The 21,587-nt window shown below is 39.3% G+C and overlaps 1 protein-coding gene and 1 pseudogene across 3 annotated transcripts; both read left to right on the forward strand.

The window, feature by feature from the left end:
* The first annotated feature begins 716 nt into the window (after positions 1-716).
* On the forward strand, positions 717-15,722 carry Clec6a (C-type lectin domain containing 6A). Of its 3 annotated transcripts, XM_032905727.1 has the most exons (6): positions 717-741; positions 1,198-1,287; positions 2,768-2,869; positions 6,011-6,162; positions 13,763-13,878; positions 15,578-15,722. In XM_032905727.1, the coding sequence occupies exons 1-6, from the start codon at positions 717-719 to the stop codon at positions 15,720-15,722; spliced, it is 630 nt and encodes a 209-aa protein (XP_032761618.1). The 3 variants fall into 3 exon arrangements, with proteins under 3 accessions (XP_032761618.1, XP_032761619.1, XP_032761620.1); XM_032905728.1 differs by lacking the exon at positions 2,768-2,869; XM_032905729.1 differs by lacking the exon at positions 1,198-1,287.
* A 4,352-nt stretch (positions 15,723-20,074) lies between these two features.
* LOC116904591 lies at positions 20,075-21,005 on the forward strand (annotated as a pseudogene).
* The last annotated feature ends 582 nt before the right edge of the window (positions 21,006-21,587 follow it).

Raw genomic sequence — 21,587 nt, forward strand, 5'->3', positions numbered from 1 at the left:
TTATTTGCCTTAGTTACAGCTTATGTGATAAGAGGGATATCTAAATGGAGTTTTTCCCTTCAAAATATAGTCACAACAATCATAATTATAATACTAGCTTGCTTCCATTCCAAGGAGCCACAATACAGCAAAATACACACCACCACACCCTTTACATCTTACAATACCACTTCTGAATAATGCTTACATGTCTTGCTTTAATGTATGCATGTATGTGCATGTGCATACATGTGTGAAGGGGTAAGGACTGCTAGATGTCCAACCCAGGACGAACAGCTAACCATTCAGCCATTCAGACTTATTGCTTCTGAGAATTCTGTTTCATATACAAGTTTTGCCTTATATCAACAAAATAACTCACATGTAAAGAACATTTAATGTAAATACAGTTTATAGATAAATTTATTTTGATGTGGGGGAGATTTCCACATTAGGAACCATGCAAGTGATAAGAACATTCTTGTCAGAGTTTTTAGGAACAAAATTCGGTATATTTCTCAATTTCCTCTTTTCCTATGTCTTTAAATCACTGGAGAGCAGTTCGGACTCTGACTTCTTGGTTTGCAGCATTAGCCATCTCTGTGGCATTTAACTCAAGTGTGTGTGTGGAAGCTGACTCTGAACTCTGGTTGCTTTGACAGAATCCAGGTCCCTGAGTCATATTTTGGAGAGACAAACATAAGAAGCCCTTGACCTTCTGAACATAGACCTCAACAATGGTGCAGGAAAGACATCCCCAAGGTGAGATGGGCTCTCCTGTCTGGTTCCAGAGGAGAATGTAGGGTGTATAATGTGATGAAGAGCTTCCTAGGTTAATAATACAGTCAAGTAGGCAGGCTGAAGTGATGGAGTGGACCAAGACAGCAAAAACACAAGGATTTGAAGGAAGTGTAATATCTCAGAGCCAGAAGCCACGAATAAATAAGAGACCAAATATTGAATGGGGATATAAACAGATAGGACATCAATGGAAGAATTTGACATTTAAGATGAAATGAAATTTCATGTAAATTGCAGGTGCCTGAGAATAAATTATTTTAATGTGTGTGTGTGTTTCAGAGTTGATTTTTACATTTATTCTAGAGCTTTGACACCTATTTCCTGCTTCGTTTGTAAATCTTCTGAGCATTTTTACTGATTGCCAATTTCTCTAAGCTTTTGGTCCTGTGGTGAGTATATCTGCTTGCTATCTGACAGGTAAGGGAGTCTGCTGGACCCTGAGACTCTGGTCAGCTGCTGTGATTTCCATGTTACTCCTCAGCACCTGTTTCATCGCGAGCTGTATGGGTAAGTTCTTCACTGACTGGTGTCTCTTTTGGGCACTGTCTAGTCTATGTTCCATAGAGACTGTCAGAGTCCCTTTTGTTTTGTTTTGTCTTTTAAAGATAGGCTTTCTATGTGTAAGAAGTCATGGCTTTCTGGAACTCTGTAGAGCAAACTGGATCTGAAGTCACAGATATCCTACTGCCCCTGCCTCCCAAGTGCCGGGATTAAAGGCATGTGCCACAATCACCCTGGGGTTGTTATTTTAAGCCCATTATCTGGTCTGACTTTACATGTAATTACATGTTTTCCTTGCCTTCTTTTTCTTGTCCCCCCCCCATATTTTGACTAATGATTTATCTAAGGTTTCTTCACCTGCTTTGTTAGCTTATGCTATTTATAACCATTGTCTGTGACAGTGCCGTCCAGCATTGGGTTCACCAGCAATCGCAGTCTCTGCTCATACCCCTCTATTGGGAGCACAAGCCCAATTGACTTTCTAATGTCAGCAGCTTAGAGTCTTTGATTCGCATGGTTTTATTCTCAATAAAAGAGGAGAAAGTCACCAAATGAGATAGTGATGATTGAGGAAATAAAATATTTCCCACCTGTTTCATCTGCTCAGAAGGCCACGTGTGAAGTCTGTTACCTGAGAAGCTTTGATGGTGTTCTTTGCAGTCAACAGTCTGCTTCCCCATTTGTTGTGAGGGTAGTCACAGTAATTGCTGCACAGTCCAGGAAATAGTGGGGGTGACTTACACCAAGTGCTTCATGTTGGCAGTCTGCTCTGTGATGAGACAAACCCATCTTCACACTGAAGCATCATCTGCTCTAATTGGCACAGTCAAACCTAAGAGACCAGGTTGTGGCCATTAAGGATAGTTATTTCACTGGTCAAGAAGAAACAGATGGTCAGGACCCAAAACATAAACTAGAAACATTTGCTTAGGACAGTGAAAAGAGTCTCTCTTTGCTAACATTGTTTAATATGCACACTCATAAAAATGCTAATTAAAATAATTTTTATTTATTCTTTGAAACTTTCCTACTTGTAGACAACATATCTTGATCATATCCTCCACACTTAAAAGTCTCCAGATGTTTAAAGTACTCCTACCTACAATCAGGAATGTTTATGGTATGTAAACATACCCATTATTCTTGCCTCAAAGTTGTTTAAACAAAGGAGGCTGGACATTGGTGAGTCAATATTTAACTATGCAGGACTTGTGGCAATTCCTTGATTCAGGGGTTTGTGATTAATTCACATAGAAGCTTAAATTTTTATCACAGAAAATACAGCTGGCATTATAGTGGAGGAGAGAAAAAACAAGAGACAAGGTGTACCAACAAGTAATTTAATGAATATCGGGGAGCAATAATTTAGTCTGGTCTTCAGTGGGTTTGCCTGGAGAGGTACAGAGGAGAGAAAACCCTGGCCCAGGTAGAGGACATGAGGCGTCAGTGATGGTTATATGATGCTCATTGCCTTCTTTGTTTACAGTGACTTACCAGTTCATGATGGAGAAGCCCAATAGAAGACTGTCTGAACTTCACACATATAATTCCAGTCTCACCTGCTGCAGTGAAGGGGCGATGGTGTCAGGTGAAGATTTGCAATATTTCACTAGACTTGTGAGAATATTGTTATTAAGATAATGTAGTTATTAAGATAGTGTAATCATTAAGATATAGTTGTTATAGTGTGGGTGTGTCTGTGAGAAAGAGGGAAGAGGACACACACACGCAGAGAGAGAGAGAGAGAGAGAGAGAGAGAGAGAGAGAGAGAGAGAGAGAGTGAGAGAGAGAGAGAGAGATGCTTCAATTGGAAACTATTAAGCATTCTCTATACTTACATGTTCAGTTAATGTTCTGGCTATTTCCATGAAACAATTCAATTCAATTCCCAGCCATCTTGATTTTTGGGCAACACTATCAACACACAACACATAGTCTGTCAGGTAAACTCTGGAAGATATTCATAAATATTCCCATGAGTTTTACATTCAATACATACAATTCTCTTTGGCATTTAAGTTTCTCAATTAATACTATAAATTTCCATTCCAAGTACTAGCTTTATTACTGGGACAATGGACTCAGGCTGAGCCTGGCCTTGTTATCAGTGCATAAATGGCAAATTCATGTATGGAGACTCAACTTGCGCATCATATCTGCCTCACCTCTGTGTGATGATAGGCACTTGTCTTTAGTTTTCCTTATGGACTTAATATTTAACACATAGCAATGCCATCTAGACATCTGTTAGCATCTTGATCCAAGAATTGGCTTGTTCACCAGCCTTTTATTATTATTATTATTATCATTATTATTATGTAATTATTATATTTATTTATGCTCTCGTGAAGAAGTCCCTGAGAAGTGAAGACAAAGCAAAAGCCCCGTATGCATGTTGCACGGCCACACAAAGATTGCTCTGACTATGCTCTTCGTAGCATATTGGGTTCTTTGTGTCAAGCAACCGTGGGGCTGATTCTTTCTCGAGGAAAACAATTCCACGAGGATAGTCTTTTTTCTATTTTCTGGAGACATTTATACAACTGTTCACATATCTATTTCAAGACACAGTTTCACCCAGGAAACGTTGGATTCTTTAGAAAGCCTAAGCTAGTTTGTACTCACAATCCTCCTGATTCAGCCTCCTCTGTGCTGGGATTACAGATGCACATGACTTTGTGAGGCTACAATTGTTTTTTTTTGCCTTTTGGAAGCTCTGAAATGAGGCAGAAGTGGATTTTAGTTAAATTAACTTCATATCCATCCATAAACACGTTTCCTAAGTGTATTTGGTTTAAAATTATGGCCAAGCAGGCTGTTTAGCCTAATTCTTTTCTTAGATATTTTTATATGATGAAATTATTTACCTCATACCACATAAGAAAATAAAATAGCAGACATTTAACAATATATTTGAGTTAATACAATAAAAAAAGGAAGTAGGGAAATGCCAGAGTGTTGAGGTTGGAGTGAGTGGGTGGGGGTGGCAGCACCCTCATAGAAGCAGCAAGAGGGGATATGGGAGGGGGGGAAGGATATAACATTTGAGATGTAAATACATAAAATATCCAAGAAAAATAAAATTAAAAAAAGAAAAGACAAGCTTTCAGCAAAAATATTTCTATTTTGTCATTTATGGTGCATTAGATTCTGTAATTCCAGCACTTGGGAGGTTGAGGCAGGGGGATTTGTACAGATCTGATTTTAGTCTGGTCTACCTTGAGAGTTCTAGGGCTAAATAAGATTATGTCTCAAATGAAAAAAAAAATAGCTGGGTGTAGTAGTCAGGGCTGGCATCTAGGTCTCTCAGAGTGTGTAGAACATCTGTCTGGTCCTTCTGTCTCTTACAGTCTTCAATGAAAAGTCAGGTGTTATTCTAATAGGTCTACCTTTATATGTTATATGTCTTTTCCTCGAGCAGCCTTTTATATTCTTTCTTTGTTCTGTAAGTTTAGAGTTTCGATTATTGTGTGGTGTGGGGAATATCTTTTCTGATCCAGTCTACTTAGCTGTCTGTATGCTTCTTGTACCTTGGTAGTTATCTCCTTCTGCAGGTTAGAGAACCCTTCTTCTGTGATTTTGTTGCACATATTTTGTGTGCATTTGACTTGTTTTTTTTTCTTACTCTATTCCTATAGTTTTAGTCTTTTTTTAAATCCCAGATTTCCTGGATGTTTCACACCTGGATTTTGTTTTTTTAGATTTCCTTTTCTTAAATCTTGTCTTCAATGCCTTTCTTCCATTTCTTATACTCCACTGTTGATGAGACTTGCCTCTGAGGTCTTCTTTGACCTCCCAAATTATACATTTCCAGTTTCACGTCTAGGTTGTACTTAGTCATCATACTTTTATTTTCATGTCATAAATTGTTTTATTCCACCATGTGTGTTTTCAGGGATTTCTAAATCAGTGGTATTTTTGTCAATTTTTTTGGTCTCATATTGCCTTATTGAGGCATTGAAAAAAATCATACTGGTCTTTTGCTTGTATATTATGGTTTCAATTTTTTGTTTTATTAATGGGCTTTGTTTATTTCTGTGTCACTTGTGTTTCTGTGTGCTTCTTGTGCTTTTCTTCTATTTTAAATTGTGTACTGAAAAAATAGGCTATTTGTTTTCTAAAGTAAGAGAGAAAGAAGGTATGGAATTGGATATGAGGAGAGGTGGGAAGGATCTTGGAAGGGATGCAGGAGAAGAAACCATGATTATAATATATTGTGTAAAAATTATTTTCAATTAAAAAATAAAAGCAAAAAGTAAAATTATTTCATAAAGGCCACACAGATGTTCATTTTGATCACAGTTAAATAATGATTGGAAAGGACACTTCCTCTTCTCCAGTCCGTTTCTATTCAGGGAGAGTGTTAAGTTGGGATACTTGAGTCAGAGCATAAGCTATACTATATATTCTTAATCAATAATGATGAATATAATTTTTGAATGTTTGATAATTCATAAAAATTAGTAAGGAAGTGGAGCAATTATTCTGAGTTAAGTAGTGTTACAAATGCTTCAAGGCTATTATGTGATTAAATAACCCATGAGTCCAACACTACTCTCAATATTAGTTCCCTGGTCCCAAAATTATTTATTCTGAAAATGGTAAATGCTGTAATTACAATGAGAAATCAGCTCTTACAAGAAGCCTCATATCCTTGCAGTCACCTAGAACATGTCTCCTTAATCTTATTTGTCTCATATCTTGGCTACACTTCTTGTTCATGTCACAGAAAAAATGTGGGGATGCTGCCCAAATCACTGGAAGTCATTTGGCTCTAGCTGCTACCTCATTTCTACCAAGGAGAACTTCTGGAGCATCAGTGAACAGAACTGTATTCATATGGGAGCTCATCTGGTGGTGATCAATACTGAAGCTGAACAGGTATCGCTTTCTTGTTTTTCATTAGCCTTTTAATCATAGGAAAATGTAGCTACATTTTCTAAAAATGTTCATTTTTATCAGTTATTAGTCATTAGTATGTTAATCCCATTGTAGAAAAGCCCTCTAGAACTTTAACACCTTGCAAGATTGGTTCTCTTTTCCTTGAACAGACTACCCACTTCCCAATCCATAAGGTTAGGGCAATCACTCCTCTACTTCCTTTTATATTAGATTTTTTTATTTATTTACATTTCAAATGTTATTCCCTTTTCAAGTTTCCCCCTAGCCCATCTCTCCTCCTCTCCTCCCCCTTCTTCTATGGGGGTGTTCCCCCCACCCCTCCCCACCTCCCTGCCCTGACATTCCCCTACACTGGGGCTGGGGGAGCGGCATCCAGCCTTGGAAGGATCAAGGGCTTCTCCTATAGGTGCCCAATGTGGCCATCCTCTGTTTCATATGCAGCTGGAGCCATGGGTCTGTCCAAGTGTACTCTTTGAATGGTGGTTTAGTCCCTGGAAGCTCTGGTTGGTTGGTATGTTTGTTATTATGGGGTTGCAAGTCCCTTCAGCTCCTTTAATCCTTTCTCCATCTTCTCCAATAGAGACCTTGTTCTCAGTTCAATGGCTGGCTGTGAGTGTTCGACACTGTATTTGTCATGCTCTGGCAGAGCCTCTCAGGAGACAGCCATATCAGGCTCCTTTCTGCCAGCATACTCTTCTTGGCTTCAGCAACATTGTCTGGGTTTGGTGGTTGTATGTATATGGGCAGGATCCCCAAATGGTGCAGTCTCTGGATGGCCTTTCCTTCAGTATCTGCTCCAAACTTTGTCTCTGTATCTCCTCCTATGAAAATTTTTGTTTATTTTACACAATGGAGTACTACTGAGCTATTAAAAATGACTTCATGAAATTGATAGGTAAATGGATAAAACTAGAAAATATGATCCTGAGTGAGGGTAACTCAATCACACAAAAAAACCCACGCATGGTATGCACTTACCTCCTTTTTTTAAATGAGTTTGATTGGAGTCTTCATGTGATGTACTATTGTATGCGTGTGTATGCTTGTACATCCATGTGTTTGTCTAGCTGATTTTATTCAGCATGATGTCCTCAAGATTCATTCATGTTGTAACATGTGACAATTTTTTTCCATTTAACTGTGAATATTTCATTATATGTATATTTCCCATTTTATATGTTTTATATGACTTTTTAGTTATCTTAAGGTGTGACTGACAGAAAAATAGTACATATTTCCAGTGTACAATGTAACTACTTTCTACATTTATACATTGTGAACTGAAGTACTGCAATGCAATTAATGCTCAAACCCATTTCAATGTACATGTATGTGTGTACCTAAACTGCCACCTTTTCCCCATTCATGGGTGGTTTCCATACAGATTGCTTTCATTTCATGCTATTGTGAATACTGCAGTGAATATGGCTGTGTAAATTTCTTTTTTACATCTTAATGTTCACAAAAGTATTTCACAATTTTCTTGTTTCCCTCATTATTTTCTCTTGTCCCCTTCCTTTCCTGCAGAATCCCTATTCTTTCCAAGTTTCCCTCCCTATCCTATTTTGTGGATGAGACTCATATTTCAATAACTCTATGAGTGTAGGCATGTAGCTACTTATTTGAGTGAGGGCAATGCCCAGTGGCCAAACCTCTGACACAATAGATTCTACCAGCAACTGTTAACTGTCCATAGCTCCTCAGGGAGGAATGGTGTCTTTCTATCCCCTTCCACATCCATGATGGGCTGTTGATGATCTCAGTCTTGTGTGTCTTTAGTGGGTAGTCATTGCTACCTACCTCAGACAAAACACTGGGATTTTAAAAATGATTTATTTACTTGATGCATATTTATGTTTTACCTGTGCATATGTCTATGTGAAGTTGTCAGATCCCATGGACAGTTCTGTGCTGCATTGTGGGTGCTGGCAATTGAAATGTTGTCTTCTGGAAGAACAGCTAATGCTTTTAACCATTGAGCAATTTTTTGTTTAATAACTGCTAAAGCAGCTGTATTCATGGAGGTTAACTGCCTTGAAACTCTATTTTTAAAATTGTCTTTCAAGCAGGTATACAAAGCTGTAGGTATCAGTATGACTTTCCCCCACATCCTTGGTTTTGATTCAACCTCCCCCATCCATTCATCTCCCTCGTCACCCACTGAACCTCCACTCAAACCTTTACAAATCCCCATTTACATTCACTCCACCCACTTTCCTAGCACCTTGGTTCTCCTATACCTCCTCCTTTAAGGCATTCCGACCCTTCTCCAACAATGGTTCCTTTCTTGTTTCCTGGACTCTACAGATACTCTACATTAAACACACAGATCAAAGAATTCCAAAATGATCTCCACATAGATAGAACCTATGGCATTTGCCTTTCTTGGCCTCGATTAACTAATAACTTTTCCCCACTCCATTAATTTAACGCAAAATTTCATAATTTCATTTTCTTTACAATGCTATAGTATACATGGGTCACCTTTTTACTGTCCATTTTTAGTTTGCGGGCATCTAGAATGAATCCCATTTCCAAGCTACTGTGCATAGAGCAGCAATGAAGGTGGATGAATAAACACCTCTGTAATAGAATTCTTTGGGTATGTCCCCAGGAACGACATAGTTGGGTCATATGGCATTTCTAGTTTTAGTGATCTGAGAAACTGCCACATTCATCCCCATAGGGGTCACACCAGTTTATTCTCCCACCAAACAGAAGGAAATATTTCTCTTTCCCTATCCCTGTCAGTATTTGTTGTCATTTGTCTTCTTGGGAAAGCTACTCAGATTGGACTGGTTCTGAATCACAAACTAGTTTTAATATGCATTTCCCCAATGAATAATGATAACGAACACTAACCTGATAACCTCATACATGAGTACTGTATTCTCAACATTCACATCCTTTCCTGTCCCTGTCATCTTCTGTTGAACATCTTTTTAATTTTCTTGTTGACATTTATGTATTTCTTTTGAAAATGTCAGCTCAACATTTTCTCTCCCCACTTTTTTTTTTTATTAACTTGAATATTTCTTTTCTTTTTTTTTTTTTTTTATTAACTTGAGTATTTTTGTACATTTGGCAAAATGGTGTTCCCCTCCACCCTCCCCATTGCTTCCCCCCGACAGAAGTTCACTGGGGTTAGTCTTTGGGACCAGGGCCCCTTACTGGTGCTCTTACTAGGATATTCATTGCTACCTATGAGGGTCAGTCCATATAGTCTTTAGGTAGTGGCTTAGTCCTGGAAGCTCTGGTTGCTTGGGCATTGTTGTACATATGGAGTCTCAAGCCCCTTCAAGCTCTTCCAGTTCTTCTCCATTCCTTCAGCGGGGTCCCGTTCTCAGTTCAGTGGTTTGCTGCTGGCATTAGCCTCTGTATTTGTTGTATTCTGGCTGTGTCTCTCAGGTTCGATCTACATCCAGCTCCATGTGTCTGCACTTCTTTCTTCATCCATCTTTGTCTAATTGGGTGGCTCTATGTATGGGCCACATGTGGGGCAGGCTCTGAATGGGTGTTCCTTCAGTCTCTGTTTTTTAATTTGCCTCTCTCTTCCCCACCAAAATTCTTATTCCCCTTTTAAAGAAGGGTGAAGTTCACATTTTGATCATCCAAATCTTTGAGTTTCATTTGTTCTGGCCACTGTAATTCAAGCATTTTCAGTGAGTGCATTTGTCTTTCTGTGATTAGGTTAGCTCACTCAGAAATGATATTTTCAGTTCCAACCATTTGCCTCACAATTTCATAAAAGGAATGAGTAATATTCCATTGTTTTAATTTTCTGTATCCATTCCTCTGTTGAAGGGCATCTGGGTTCTTTCCAGCTTCTGGCTATTATAAATGAATGAAATATAGTGGAGCACGTGTCTTTTTTATATGTTGGGGCATCTTTTGGGTATATGCCCACTGGATCCTCAGGCAGTTCAATGTCAATTTTCTGAGAAACCTCCAGACTGATTTCCAGAATGGATTTGTACCAGTGCAACCCACCAACAATGTTCCTCTTTCTCGCATCCTCGCCAGCATTGCTGTCACCTGAGTTTTGATCTTAGCCATTCTCACTGTGAAATCTCAGGTTGTTTTTGATTTCATTTTTGACTAAAAGATGTTGAACATTTTTTGGGGTGTTTTTTCGGCATTCCTCAGCTTGAATTCTTTGTTTAGCTCTGACCCATTTTTTAATAGGGTTATTTGTCTCCCCTTTTGGTCTAACTTTTTGAGTTCTTTGTATATTTTTGGATATAAGGCCTCTATCTGTTGTAGGATTGGTAAAGATCTTTTCCCAATCTGTTGGTTGCCGTTTGTCCTGACCACAGTGTCCTTTTTTACAAGAAGCTTTGTAGTTTTTGAGATCCCATTTTGATTCTTGATCTTAGAGCATAAGCCATTGGTGTTTTGTGCAGGAAATTTTTTCCAGTGCCCATGTTTCCAGATGCTGAATATTTCTTATAACATTTGAGTGTTATTCCCTTTCCGGTTTCGGACAAACATCCCCTCCCCCTTCCTTATGGTGTTCCCTCCCACCTCCCCCTACTCTCCCACTTTTTAATTGTGCTATTTCTTTTACTCTTGTTGGCTTCTAGGCATTCTTTATTTATTTTGGATTTTACTCCTTTATCAATATATGCAATCTTTATTGCTTTTTTAACTTGGTGACTTTTTTCCTTTGTCATGCAAAAGCTTTTTGGTTTGATGTATTCCTTTTTCTATTTTTATTTTGTTGTTTGGTTTTGATTTTTGTTTGTTTGTGTGTTTTTGTTTTTGTTTTTGGTATCATGTCCGAGAATACATTGCTAATTACAATGTAATAAAGCTTGGTGTTTTTGCCAAGAGCTTACAGTTTTGGTTTTTGAAGCACTTTGAATTAACTTGTGTGTGAAGTATAAGGGAAGAAACTAATTTCGTTCTTTTCCCACAACATTTTTCCCAGCTTATTTGTTAGAGAGTTTGTCATTTTCCCATCACAAGACATTGGCACTTGATCAGAGATCATTTGGCTATACAAATGTGTTGACTTAGACATCTTAAGAAAAATAAAAGGTCTCTTCACTTACTGTGTCTCTTCGATTTCCTTAATCATTGTCTTCTAGCTTTCAGTATATATTATTTTGCTTCCCAGTTGTTTTGCTTCTCGAGTGAGTTTCTTGTCTTCTGGGTTAAGAATATTCTTAGGCATTTTATTCTTTTTGATGCTATGGAGAAGTTATCCTTTTACCTGTTTTTCAGATTGTTTTGCTGCTACTGCTGCTGCTGCTGCTGCTGCTGCTGCTGCTGCTGCTGCTGCTGCTGCTATTGTTGTTGTTGTTGGTGGTGTTGGTGTTAGTGTGAAGAAATGGCATTGATTGTTTTGTGTGTTGACTTTGTGTCCTGTAACCTTGTTGAAAACCACTGTTATATCTCCAGTCAAAGGTCTGAAACCCAGGGACCTTAGAAGACTCTCTCTCTACCCAAGGCAGGAAGCAAGATAAGATAATTGCTCTTTCCTTTGTCTTGTGTTCTATTAAGGCCCTCCCTCAAATATTTACCCAGGTGAGGATGAGCTCACAGATACTGTGGCCAATCATATCTGGAAACACATACAGATATACTCAGAAATGTTTTAATCTTGGCATTCCTTGTCCCTGTCAAGTAAGTATATCAACATTTAAACACAACATTGACATTTTAAAAGAAATTAAAAAGTATAAAAAAATAACCTCGGTCTGGAGAGCTGGCCCAGTGGTTAAGAGCACTGACTGCTCTTCCAGAGGTCCTGAGTTCAAATCCCAGCAACCACATGGTGGCTCACAACCATCTGTAATGAGATCTGATGCCCTCTTCTGGTGTGTCTGAAGACAGCGACAGTGTACTTATATATAATAAATAAATAAATCTTAAAAAAAAAGACAAAAAATACCCTCATGGAATTTGAGATCCTTTTCATTGGTAAGGAAGGAATGATGAATATATGAGCTAGGGCCTTCTGCCCTTGTGACAAAATTGTTATTTTTTTTGTGCTGTGCTATTGGTTTCAATGACCTTTCCTTTCACTTCTGCTTTCTTCTATTCCAATGGCCATGAGGCTGGAAAGAATGCTTAGTCTGTTCGATATGAAAATTGCAAGTTGTAAAGAACACTGTCATTAGGACAAAACAGCAACCAACAGGTTGTGAAAAGATCTTTACAAATCCTACATCCAATAGAGGGATATAATACATAATATAATATATTAGACTTCAGAGAGCCAAATACCCTATTATAAATGGGGTACAGAGCTAAACAAAGCATTCTCAGCTGAGGAATATTGAATGGCTGAGAAGCGCCTAAAGAAATGCTCAACATCTTTAGTCATCAGGGAAATACAAATAAAAACAACCCTGAGATTTCACCTCACCCCAGTCAGAATGGTTAAGAAACCAGGTGACAACAGATGCTGGCAAGGATGTAGAGAAAGAGGAACACTCTTCCATTGTTGGTGGGATTGCAAACTGGTACAAGCACTCTGGAAATCAGTCTGGTGGTTCCTCAGAAAGTTGGATACTGTACTACCTGATAACTCAGCTATACCAGTCCTGGGCACATACCCAAAAGATCTCCAACATACGACAAAGAAACGTGCTCCACTCTGTTCATAACAGACTTATTTATAATAGCCAGAAGCTGGAAAGAACATAGATGCCCTTTAACAGAGGAATGGATACAGAAAATGTGGTACATCTACACAATGGAATACTACTCAGATATAAAAACAATGACTTCATGAAATTCATAGGCAAGTGGATGGAACTAAAAAATATCATGCTGAGTGAGGCAACACAATCACAAAAAATTACACATGGTATGCCCTCACTGATAAGTGGATATTAGCCCCAAAGCTTGAATTACCCAAGATCCAATCCCTGGATAACATGAAGCTTAAGAAGAAGGATGACCAAAGTGTGGATGCTGCAGTCCTTGTCAAAAGGGGAAACAAAAATATTCATAAGAGTGGATATGGAGACAAAGTTTCAAACAGAGACTGAAGGAATGGCCATTCAGAGCCTACCCCATCTGGAGATTCAATATATATATATATCTCCAAACTAGACAGAAGCCTGATATAATTGTTTCCTGAGAGGCTCAGCCAGAGCATGACAAATACAGAGGCAAATGCTAGCAGCAAATCATGGAACTGAGAACCCAGTCCCCATTGAGGTGTTAGAGAAAGGATTTAAGGACATGAAGAGGCTTGCAACCCCATAAGAATAATACCAACCAACAAGAGCTCCCAGGGACTAAACCACTATCCAAAGATTCCACATGAACAGACCCATGGCTCCAGCTGCATATGTAGCAGAGGATGGCCTTGTTGGGCACCAATGGAAGGAGAAGCCCTTGGTCCTGCCAAGGCCAAACTTCCTAGTGTAGGGGAGTATTAAGGTGGGGAGGTGGAAAGGGGGGTGTTTGGAAGGGGGAACACCCTCAAAGAAGAAGGGGGAGGTGGCGAGGGCCTGTGGATGGGAAATTGGGAAAGGTTCTAACATTTGAAATATAAATTAAAAAATCCAATAGAAAAAGAATAAAATAACTATAAGTGACTAACTCCCTTTTCTCCATGCAGAATTTCATCACCCAACAGCTGAACGAGTCACTTTCTTACTTTCTGGGTCTTTCTGATCCACAAGGTAACAGCAAATGGCAATGGACTGATAATACTCCTTTCAGTCAAAACGTCAGGTGAGTGCAGTCCTGGATTAATGAACCATTGGGATTATTTACACTTAAAATTTAGGGAAATTTTGCCAGCTGTGACTATTATAATAAATGAATGTAACTAATTAAGTTCTCACTGAATGAATGCAAAATCTAGTTTTATGGAATTTCTCATTTAAATACTCACTTTACATATAAAATATTGAATGATAACTTCCTCAAGATCCATAGGTCAAATGAAATAAAAAACCTCATTTAACTCAGTGTCTACCCGACACAAAAGATGGTGTTCTCAGTCATTCCATTGTTTATTCTAGCTTTAAACATAAGTAGAGACTTAATTTAATTTATTAGTCTCTAGTAAATACAATTTAAAATAGCTGCATCAGAATTATGATGAATATATCAGAATAATTACATAGTAGTACATTTTACTATTTTAAACAGATTTATTATACCTTATTTTATCTTCATGTAATTTTGTGAGTTATTTTGAAAACTTTACTAAATTTGTTTCTTGTTTATTATCATTTCCATTTTTATACATGAAGAATTTAAAATAAAAATACACTAAATTTCTTAATCAGGGCCAAAGTGAATTAGAAGTTAAACAAGTATTTTATTTATTTTTTCTTTTTTCCCTTATATTAAGGATAGTTTTTTTTCCTCATATGGTATAATTTGAATACAGTTTCTCCTCCCTCTACTCCCCTCAGTTCTTCCATATCTCCTATCCCATCCATATCTACTACCTTTCTGGCCTCATTAGAGAAGAACAGGTTTTTAGGAGATAACAACAAAACAAAATGAAATATAATGAGATAAAATGAAAAAAACTATCACATTGAAGTTGGAAAATCCAAGCCAATAGAAAAATAAAATAGCCCCAAGAGAAGGCACAAGAGTCAGAGACCTACTTGGTACAAATTCATAAATAAATCCCATAAAGTACTACTGTAACTCCAAGCTATAATTCTGAGTTTAATTCACAAGTATAGTATATGTGCGGAGGACTTAGTGCAGACTACTGTATGCCCTGTGCATGCTGCTTCAGTCTCTGTGAGTTCATAAGAGTTTTGCTCATGTTAATTTAGAGGGTTTTGTTCTCCTGGTGTCCCTTGTCTCTGTTTCTCCCTCACTCCTTTCCCCTCTCTTTGCATTGTGGATCCCTGAGTTCTGAGGGGAGGAATTTGGTAGACACATCTTGTTTAGAGCTATGTGATCTTTTTTTTTTAAATGCAATGTCATGATGTGGGTCTCGTCCCACGAGCGCAGGAGGAAGTCTCTCTGATGATGGGGGAAGTCTCTCTGATGATGGTGGAATGTAATTAGGAATCATTTTATTTACACAGTTTTTTAGACTACTAGTCTCCTCAGGGGAGACAGATAGGTCACATTCAGGGTTAGGAAGCTGATGTAAAGAGGAAACCGCAATAAATGCCAGAAGGAAAGAAACTTTTACTAGCATGTCATGATGAGAGATCTGGGAAAAAGAGACAGTAAATATCGTGTTGAGGGGGAAAGGCAAAGTATACCACACCAGAAAAAAAATATGCAAAGCTGCCTGTATTTGGCATTTTAGAAGTAGGTTGTGAGAGAAAGGGAGAAAATGCTGGAATGTTCTCTCATCCTCAGCTCTGTTCTATTCAACATTACACTTCACCTTCCAAACAACTGCCATGCACTCACAGCATCAGTTATTTCTGCCTTTTGTCTCTTGTAGGTTCTGGCACCCCCATGAGCCCAATCTTCCGGAAGAGAGGTGTGCTTCAATAGTTTACTGGAATCTTTCAAAATGGGGCTGGAATGATGTTTTCTGTGATAGTAAACACAATTCAATATGTGAAATGAAGAAGATTTACCTATGAGTGCATGTTAATAACGTTAAAGTTCACGCCCACCAAGAAACCAAAACTTCTTGATGTGTACATCTGACTATAGCCATTTTTTCCCTAGCTGCTCCTCTCCACAGCTGACAGAATGAGTCCTTTCTTTTTCTGATGGTTAGAGTTTTGTCAACTTGACACAAACTAGAGTCACCTGAAAAGTAGGATCCTCAGCTAAGGAAATGTCTCCATCAGCTTGACCAGTCAGCATGTCTGTGGGGCATTTTCTTGATTAATGCTTGTTGTAAGAGTGTCCAGGGGGTAAGCAAAACTGCAAAAGTCGTGAAGAGCAAGCCAGGGAGAATCCTCCCTCCATTTTTGCCTTCAGGTTTCTGCCCCAGGGTCTTGCCCTGGCTTCTTTCCATAATGACTGTTGTTACTTGAAAGTATAAGATGAATAAAAATAAACAATTCCCTCCAAGTTGCTTCTATTTTTTAAAAGATCATATATATATATTGTTGTGCCCACCTCGGCCACCAAGGAAGATGCAACACGGAAGGATTCTTCTCAACAGCCTTTATTGCAGGACCACCTACATTGCTGATACGGGGACGTCGAGCTGCAAAAGCGCTCGCCTTATATACACAACAGGCTGAGGCTATGCTAATTGTCCTTCAGGGATTGGCGGAGCATGTATCACCCCTCCATCACCCCTGCTACTTGTCCTCCAAGGATTGGCGGAGCACGAATCGCCTTATTAGCATGGTACTGCCTTGGCCAGACTGATGCCAGGTGCAAAACTCGCGCATGCGCAGTACTGCTGTGTCACAGGAGGGCGCTGGATCACCTCATTATCCTACAGCTGCCCTGGATGTCGGCGCCATCTTTGCTCCACCGCGCCGCTCCCCACATCACATATATATATATATATATATATATATATATATATATATATATGAATGAATGCATAATCTAGTTTTATGGCATTTCTCATTTAGAAACTTACTTTACATATAAAATATTAAATAATAACTTCCTCAAGATCTATAGGTCAAATTAGATAAGAAACCTCATTTAACTCAGTGTCTACCTGACTCTGAAGATGGTGTTCTCAGCCATTACATTGTTTTTTCTGGCTTTAAACACAAGTAGAGAGTTAATTTAATTTATTAATCTCTAATAAATACAATTTAAAATAACTGTATGAGAATTATGATAAATATTCAGAATAATTACATAATACACACACACACACACACACACACACACACACACACACTGTAGCCGTCTTAGACACACCAGAAGAGGGCATCAGATTCCATTACAGATAGTCATGAGCCACCATGTGGCTGCTGGAAATTGAACTCAGAACCTCTAGGAAGAGCTGTAGGGAGCGGCACATATAGATAAAAAGATGGCACTGACATCCAGTGGTCGTTTGTGGTAAACACCCACAAAGCGCATGTGTTGGCATTTCTCCGGCAGCTATCAGGCTGGAGTGATATTCATGCTAATGAGGTATTTCATGCTCCACCAATCTCTAGAGGACAATTACACAGCATTAGCCTGTTTTGTATATAAGGCTAGTGCCTTTGTTGCTTGGGGTCCCCGTATCAACAATGAGGTGTTCCTGCAATAAAGGCTGTTGAGAAGAATCCAATGGTGTTGTGTCTTCCTTGCTGGACGAGGTGGGCGTTGCAACTAGTGGCTTTTACTGGGACCCGAGGACATCCTCGTGGATTCACAACTCTTCAGCATCAGGACGGCGACGTCGGTAAGTTCCCGGATGGGACAATAAAGCTCCTGGATAAGTGACAATAAAGCTCCTGGATAAGGGACAATAAAGCTCCTGGATAAGGGACAATAAAGCTCCTGGGTGAGGGACTATAAAGCTCCTGGACAAGGGACTATAAAGTTCCCAAGTAGGGACAATAAAGTTCTCTGGACTAAGCAGAGGCGATGAAAGCCTTGGTTTAGAGGCAAAAAGGTTTGTGGAACACAGCAATGTTGTTTTCCCCAATTGATCCTCTGTGGGTTGGACTAGCACTTTTGCCTTTCACCCTTGTGTGGTGGTGTTGTTACTGTTTGAATTGCCACTGTCCTGGGCATGGGTGCATTTGCTGGGAAGAGCCCACTAATGATGAGCTACAAGATTGTGTTTAAACAAACACGCCAGCTCACCCTGCTCATAAAACCGCTCATAAATAAAAGTTCTCCAGATAAGGCTTCTGGGTATGGAGCAAGTGTAGAGAGTAGGAAATTTAATTTTATGGACCGTGCTCTAGTGGCGATGTGTTGGTTGATAGCCAACGTTATTTTTTGAAACATAGTGTTTTATCTGTGCTTGTGTAGGGGGGAGCGAAACTAGCTGCGGAGCCACTACAGTGAGCATGGAGACTTATCAGTCTCACCCAATTTTTCTGGCTCTTCAAGAGCTGTTTGAAAGAAAAAGGCTTAGGATAAAAAGAAGCACTATAGAGAGATTTCTTAGTGAATGCGATGCCATTGCACCTTGGTTTGCTGTCTCTGGGAATCTCACGGTGGACAGCTGGGATAAGCTGGGGAAGGATTTAGATTTTGCTTAGAAGCAAAGAACCTTGAAGGTGGGGGTTCAGCCAGTATGGCGCTTAGTGCCTAGCTGCCTAGAAAATCAGAAATGCTGTCAGCGGGCTATAGAAAAGGGACAGGCTGCGTTAGAAATGCTATAGGAGGAACGATCTGAAAAGACTGAGAGTGAGGTGGGGAAGGACTCTAAGGAAAACAAGAACAAGAAAGGAATTTATCCATCCCTCAAAGAACAAGGTCAGAGAAAAAAAATCCAGTTGCTGCCTTTAGTGGCCTGACCTTCAACATTTGCTCACAGAAGGAGAGCGTTCATTAAGAGAAGTTCTTTAAGGGAACCTGCCTTATCTGCTGGCCTTATTCCAAGAGAGGAGTTGATCTCCAACATTAAGTTATATGGAGAGTGCCTTTGATCCTATCCCCTCAGCAGCCAGTTCCTGCCCCTATGGTCAAAATGCCCCAGGTTTGGGGACAGGGGAGCCCCTAAAATAATTTCAGAAAGAGTCTACAGCAGACTGTAAGTAACTTTGTTTTGCTAGAGAGAACAGGCTTTACTCTAGGATGATAAGAGGAGAAAGTCTTGGCACCGGCTCTTCAGCTTACTCCAACTGGAGGCCGTGGCCAAGGTCAAGATTAATGTTTTCTTTTCCATGGGCCTTTAGCCCACTGAGACAGTTTGATAAAGGGCTGCTACTGAGATCCTGAAAGGGGATTCTCAGCTTAAGTTTTTAAAAGATTTCATGATTCTTTTAATTTAATTTCTGATTCTGCTTATGTAGTTAATGCTGTGCGCTCACTTGAAATTGCAGGGCCAATTAGGTCGACTAGTACTGTATGTCAAATTCTTTTAGAATTACAAAAATTGATTTGGGCCAGAAAAAATAAATTTTTCATACAACATATTCAAGCCCATACTAATTTGCCTGGTCCCATGGCCAGCAATAACGCCCTGGTGGATGCTGGTACTCGTAGAGAGTTTATTTTTCATGCAGCTCCGGTTGATCTCGCTAGAGAGTTTCATCAAAAGTTTCATGTTCCTGCTTTCACTCTTCAACAAAAATTTAAAATCTCTAGAGCTGCAGCTCTTGATGTGGTATTACGTTGCCAGAATTGTGTTCAATTTCACCACCCTCCTCAGGTGGGAATTAAACTCTCGTGGTCTGATTCCGCTAAAACTTTGGCAGATGGATGTCACACACGTATCTCAATTTGGAAATTTAAAATATGCACATGTTTATTCAGTCTCTGGCTTTCACTGTACATTGTTTTTATAACAATATCAATGACAACAAAAAGGAGCTTATATACCAATCTCTTGTTGGTTAGATTTAATCCACGGTGTTTTGAAGCTATGGTGAATGGAATTGTTTCCCTGATTTCTCTATTAGAAGGCTTACCACTGAAATATCTAAACGCTACTGCTTTTCGTGTGCTAACTTTGTATCATTTTGCTTTGATGAGCAAGTTTATGAGCTGTAATAGCTTTGTGAGTCAATCTTTAGGACTTTAATATGTATATAATTATACCATTTACTCGAGGAGACTTTGATTTCTTTTCTTCCTTTCCCTCTTGCATTCCCTTTATTGTCTCCTTTTGGTCAAGCCCATGTTGAACAGAAATGGAGAGAGTCAACATACTAGTATCACTTTTCAGTGGAAATGCTTGGAGGTTTCTCTCTGTTGAGTGTTTGTGGGCTTTTTATATATTCTCTTTATTATGTTGAGATGTATCTGTGTTGTGTTTAGTTTCTTAAGAATTTTATAATGGCCCTTCTGTGCTGTCGCCGGGTGAGATTCTTACCACTGAGCTCTCCTTCAAACCACTGCTGCCATGGTCTGCAGACCTAGAAGCCCACTCTGTTATGGGAGTCGCTGCTAGCCCGCAGTCCCCTGCGAGATGGAGTCTCGGACCGAAGCACAGAGCAGAGGGAAGGAACCGGAAGCCTGAGGTCTTGGAGGAAGGAGAGCTCCAGAATGTGGACCATCGACTTGAAAGCTTTACAACTCCTGAAGACCGTAAGCCCCGTTCTAGATGTCCTGACTGGGCAAGCACAGTTGAAGAAGATGAAATGAGGACCAGAGTTAACAAAGAGATTGCAAGGTACAAAAGAAAGCTACTCATAAATGACTTTGGAAGAGAGGGAGAAAATCATCTTCAGGAAGTTCTGATTCAAAGGAGTCTGTGTCTTCAGTGCCTGCTGATGTGGAGACAGATCAAAGTCTCTTGATGAGAAGGCAGAAGCAGATCAACGATGGGAAGAACACTATGGCCTATGATCGATACATTAAAGAGGTGCCCAGACACCTGTGACAACCTGGAATCCATCCCAGGAGCCCCAACGAATTTAAGAAGGATAGCCGGCGGTCATAGGACCAACAGATTAAACTCTGGAAGATGGCTTTGCATTTTGGGGATCCTCCTGCTGAAGAAGGGTGTGATTTGCAAGAAATACAACCTGTAGATCTTGGGGAAATGGAGACAGAATTCACAGAAAGCAGCTTTGAGTCCCAGACAAGTTCACAGGATAACTCTGATGTATATGCTGGCACACCCACCAAAGTCAGACATGTGGACTGCCAAGTTTGATTTGGAAGTTTGTTTAACTGAACCTTTGAAAAACTTCTCTGCCATGAGTTAACTGCCCCCTGGTGGTTACTCTGAGAAATACTTGGCTCTGCCTGGCTGCCTGGAAGGCATGAGTTGCTGTGCATTTGTATTTGTTTTCTGTTAAGAGTTTATTTTCTCATGATAAATAGTTTTTCTTGCCATACATATTTTTATGTATGGTGAATGTGTTATGCATGTTTTAAATTGTAAATGAAGCTGGTCCAGCGAAGACTTAACCCTATTACCTTTCTGTCCCTTGTTAGACAACAGGATGCGTGTGGTTTTCTTCTAGAATTTGGGACTCCAGCTACCACGTTTCAAAAGGGTTGGCCACGGATTTTAACCAATTTAGAATTGGCTGCCCTTTAGATAACTGATGAAGAATTCTCAGTCAGGCACCTGCAGTGACTTTGTAAAAACTTATTTTCTGGTCTTTTATCAATGTGAATGTAGTTTTCCCTGATACCGAGCTCTGAGCAAAGATGTTAAGCTGTTATATTAATGCGCTTTATGTAAGTTATATAGTTTTAATTTGGAACTTGAAATAGCATTAGTGTGAGGTAAGTATTTTAGCAAATGCTCTGTGAGTTGATGCAGAAAAGAGGGATTTAATGATCAGTTCATTTACCATGTAATATTGCTGTAAATGATAATCTGTAGAGATAATCTGTTCATGTATTCAATTGTAAACATGTCAATATTTGCATTTCTATTGCTTTTGTATGGAATGATAATT

This window comes from Rattus rattus, chromosome 6, assembly GCF_011064425.1.
Source record: "Rattus rattus isolate New Zealand chromosome 6, Rrattus_CSIRO_v1, whole genome shotgun sequence".
Lineage (NCBI taxonomy): Eukaryota > Metazoa > Chordata > Mammalia > Rodentia > Muridae > Rattus > Rattus rattus.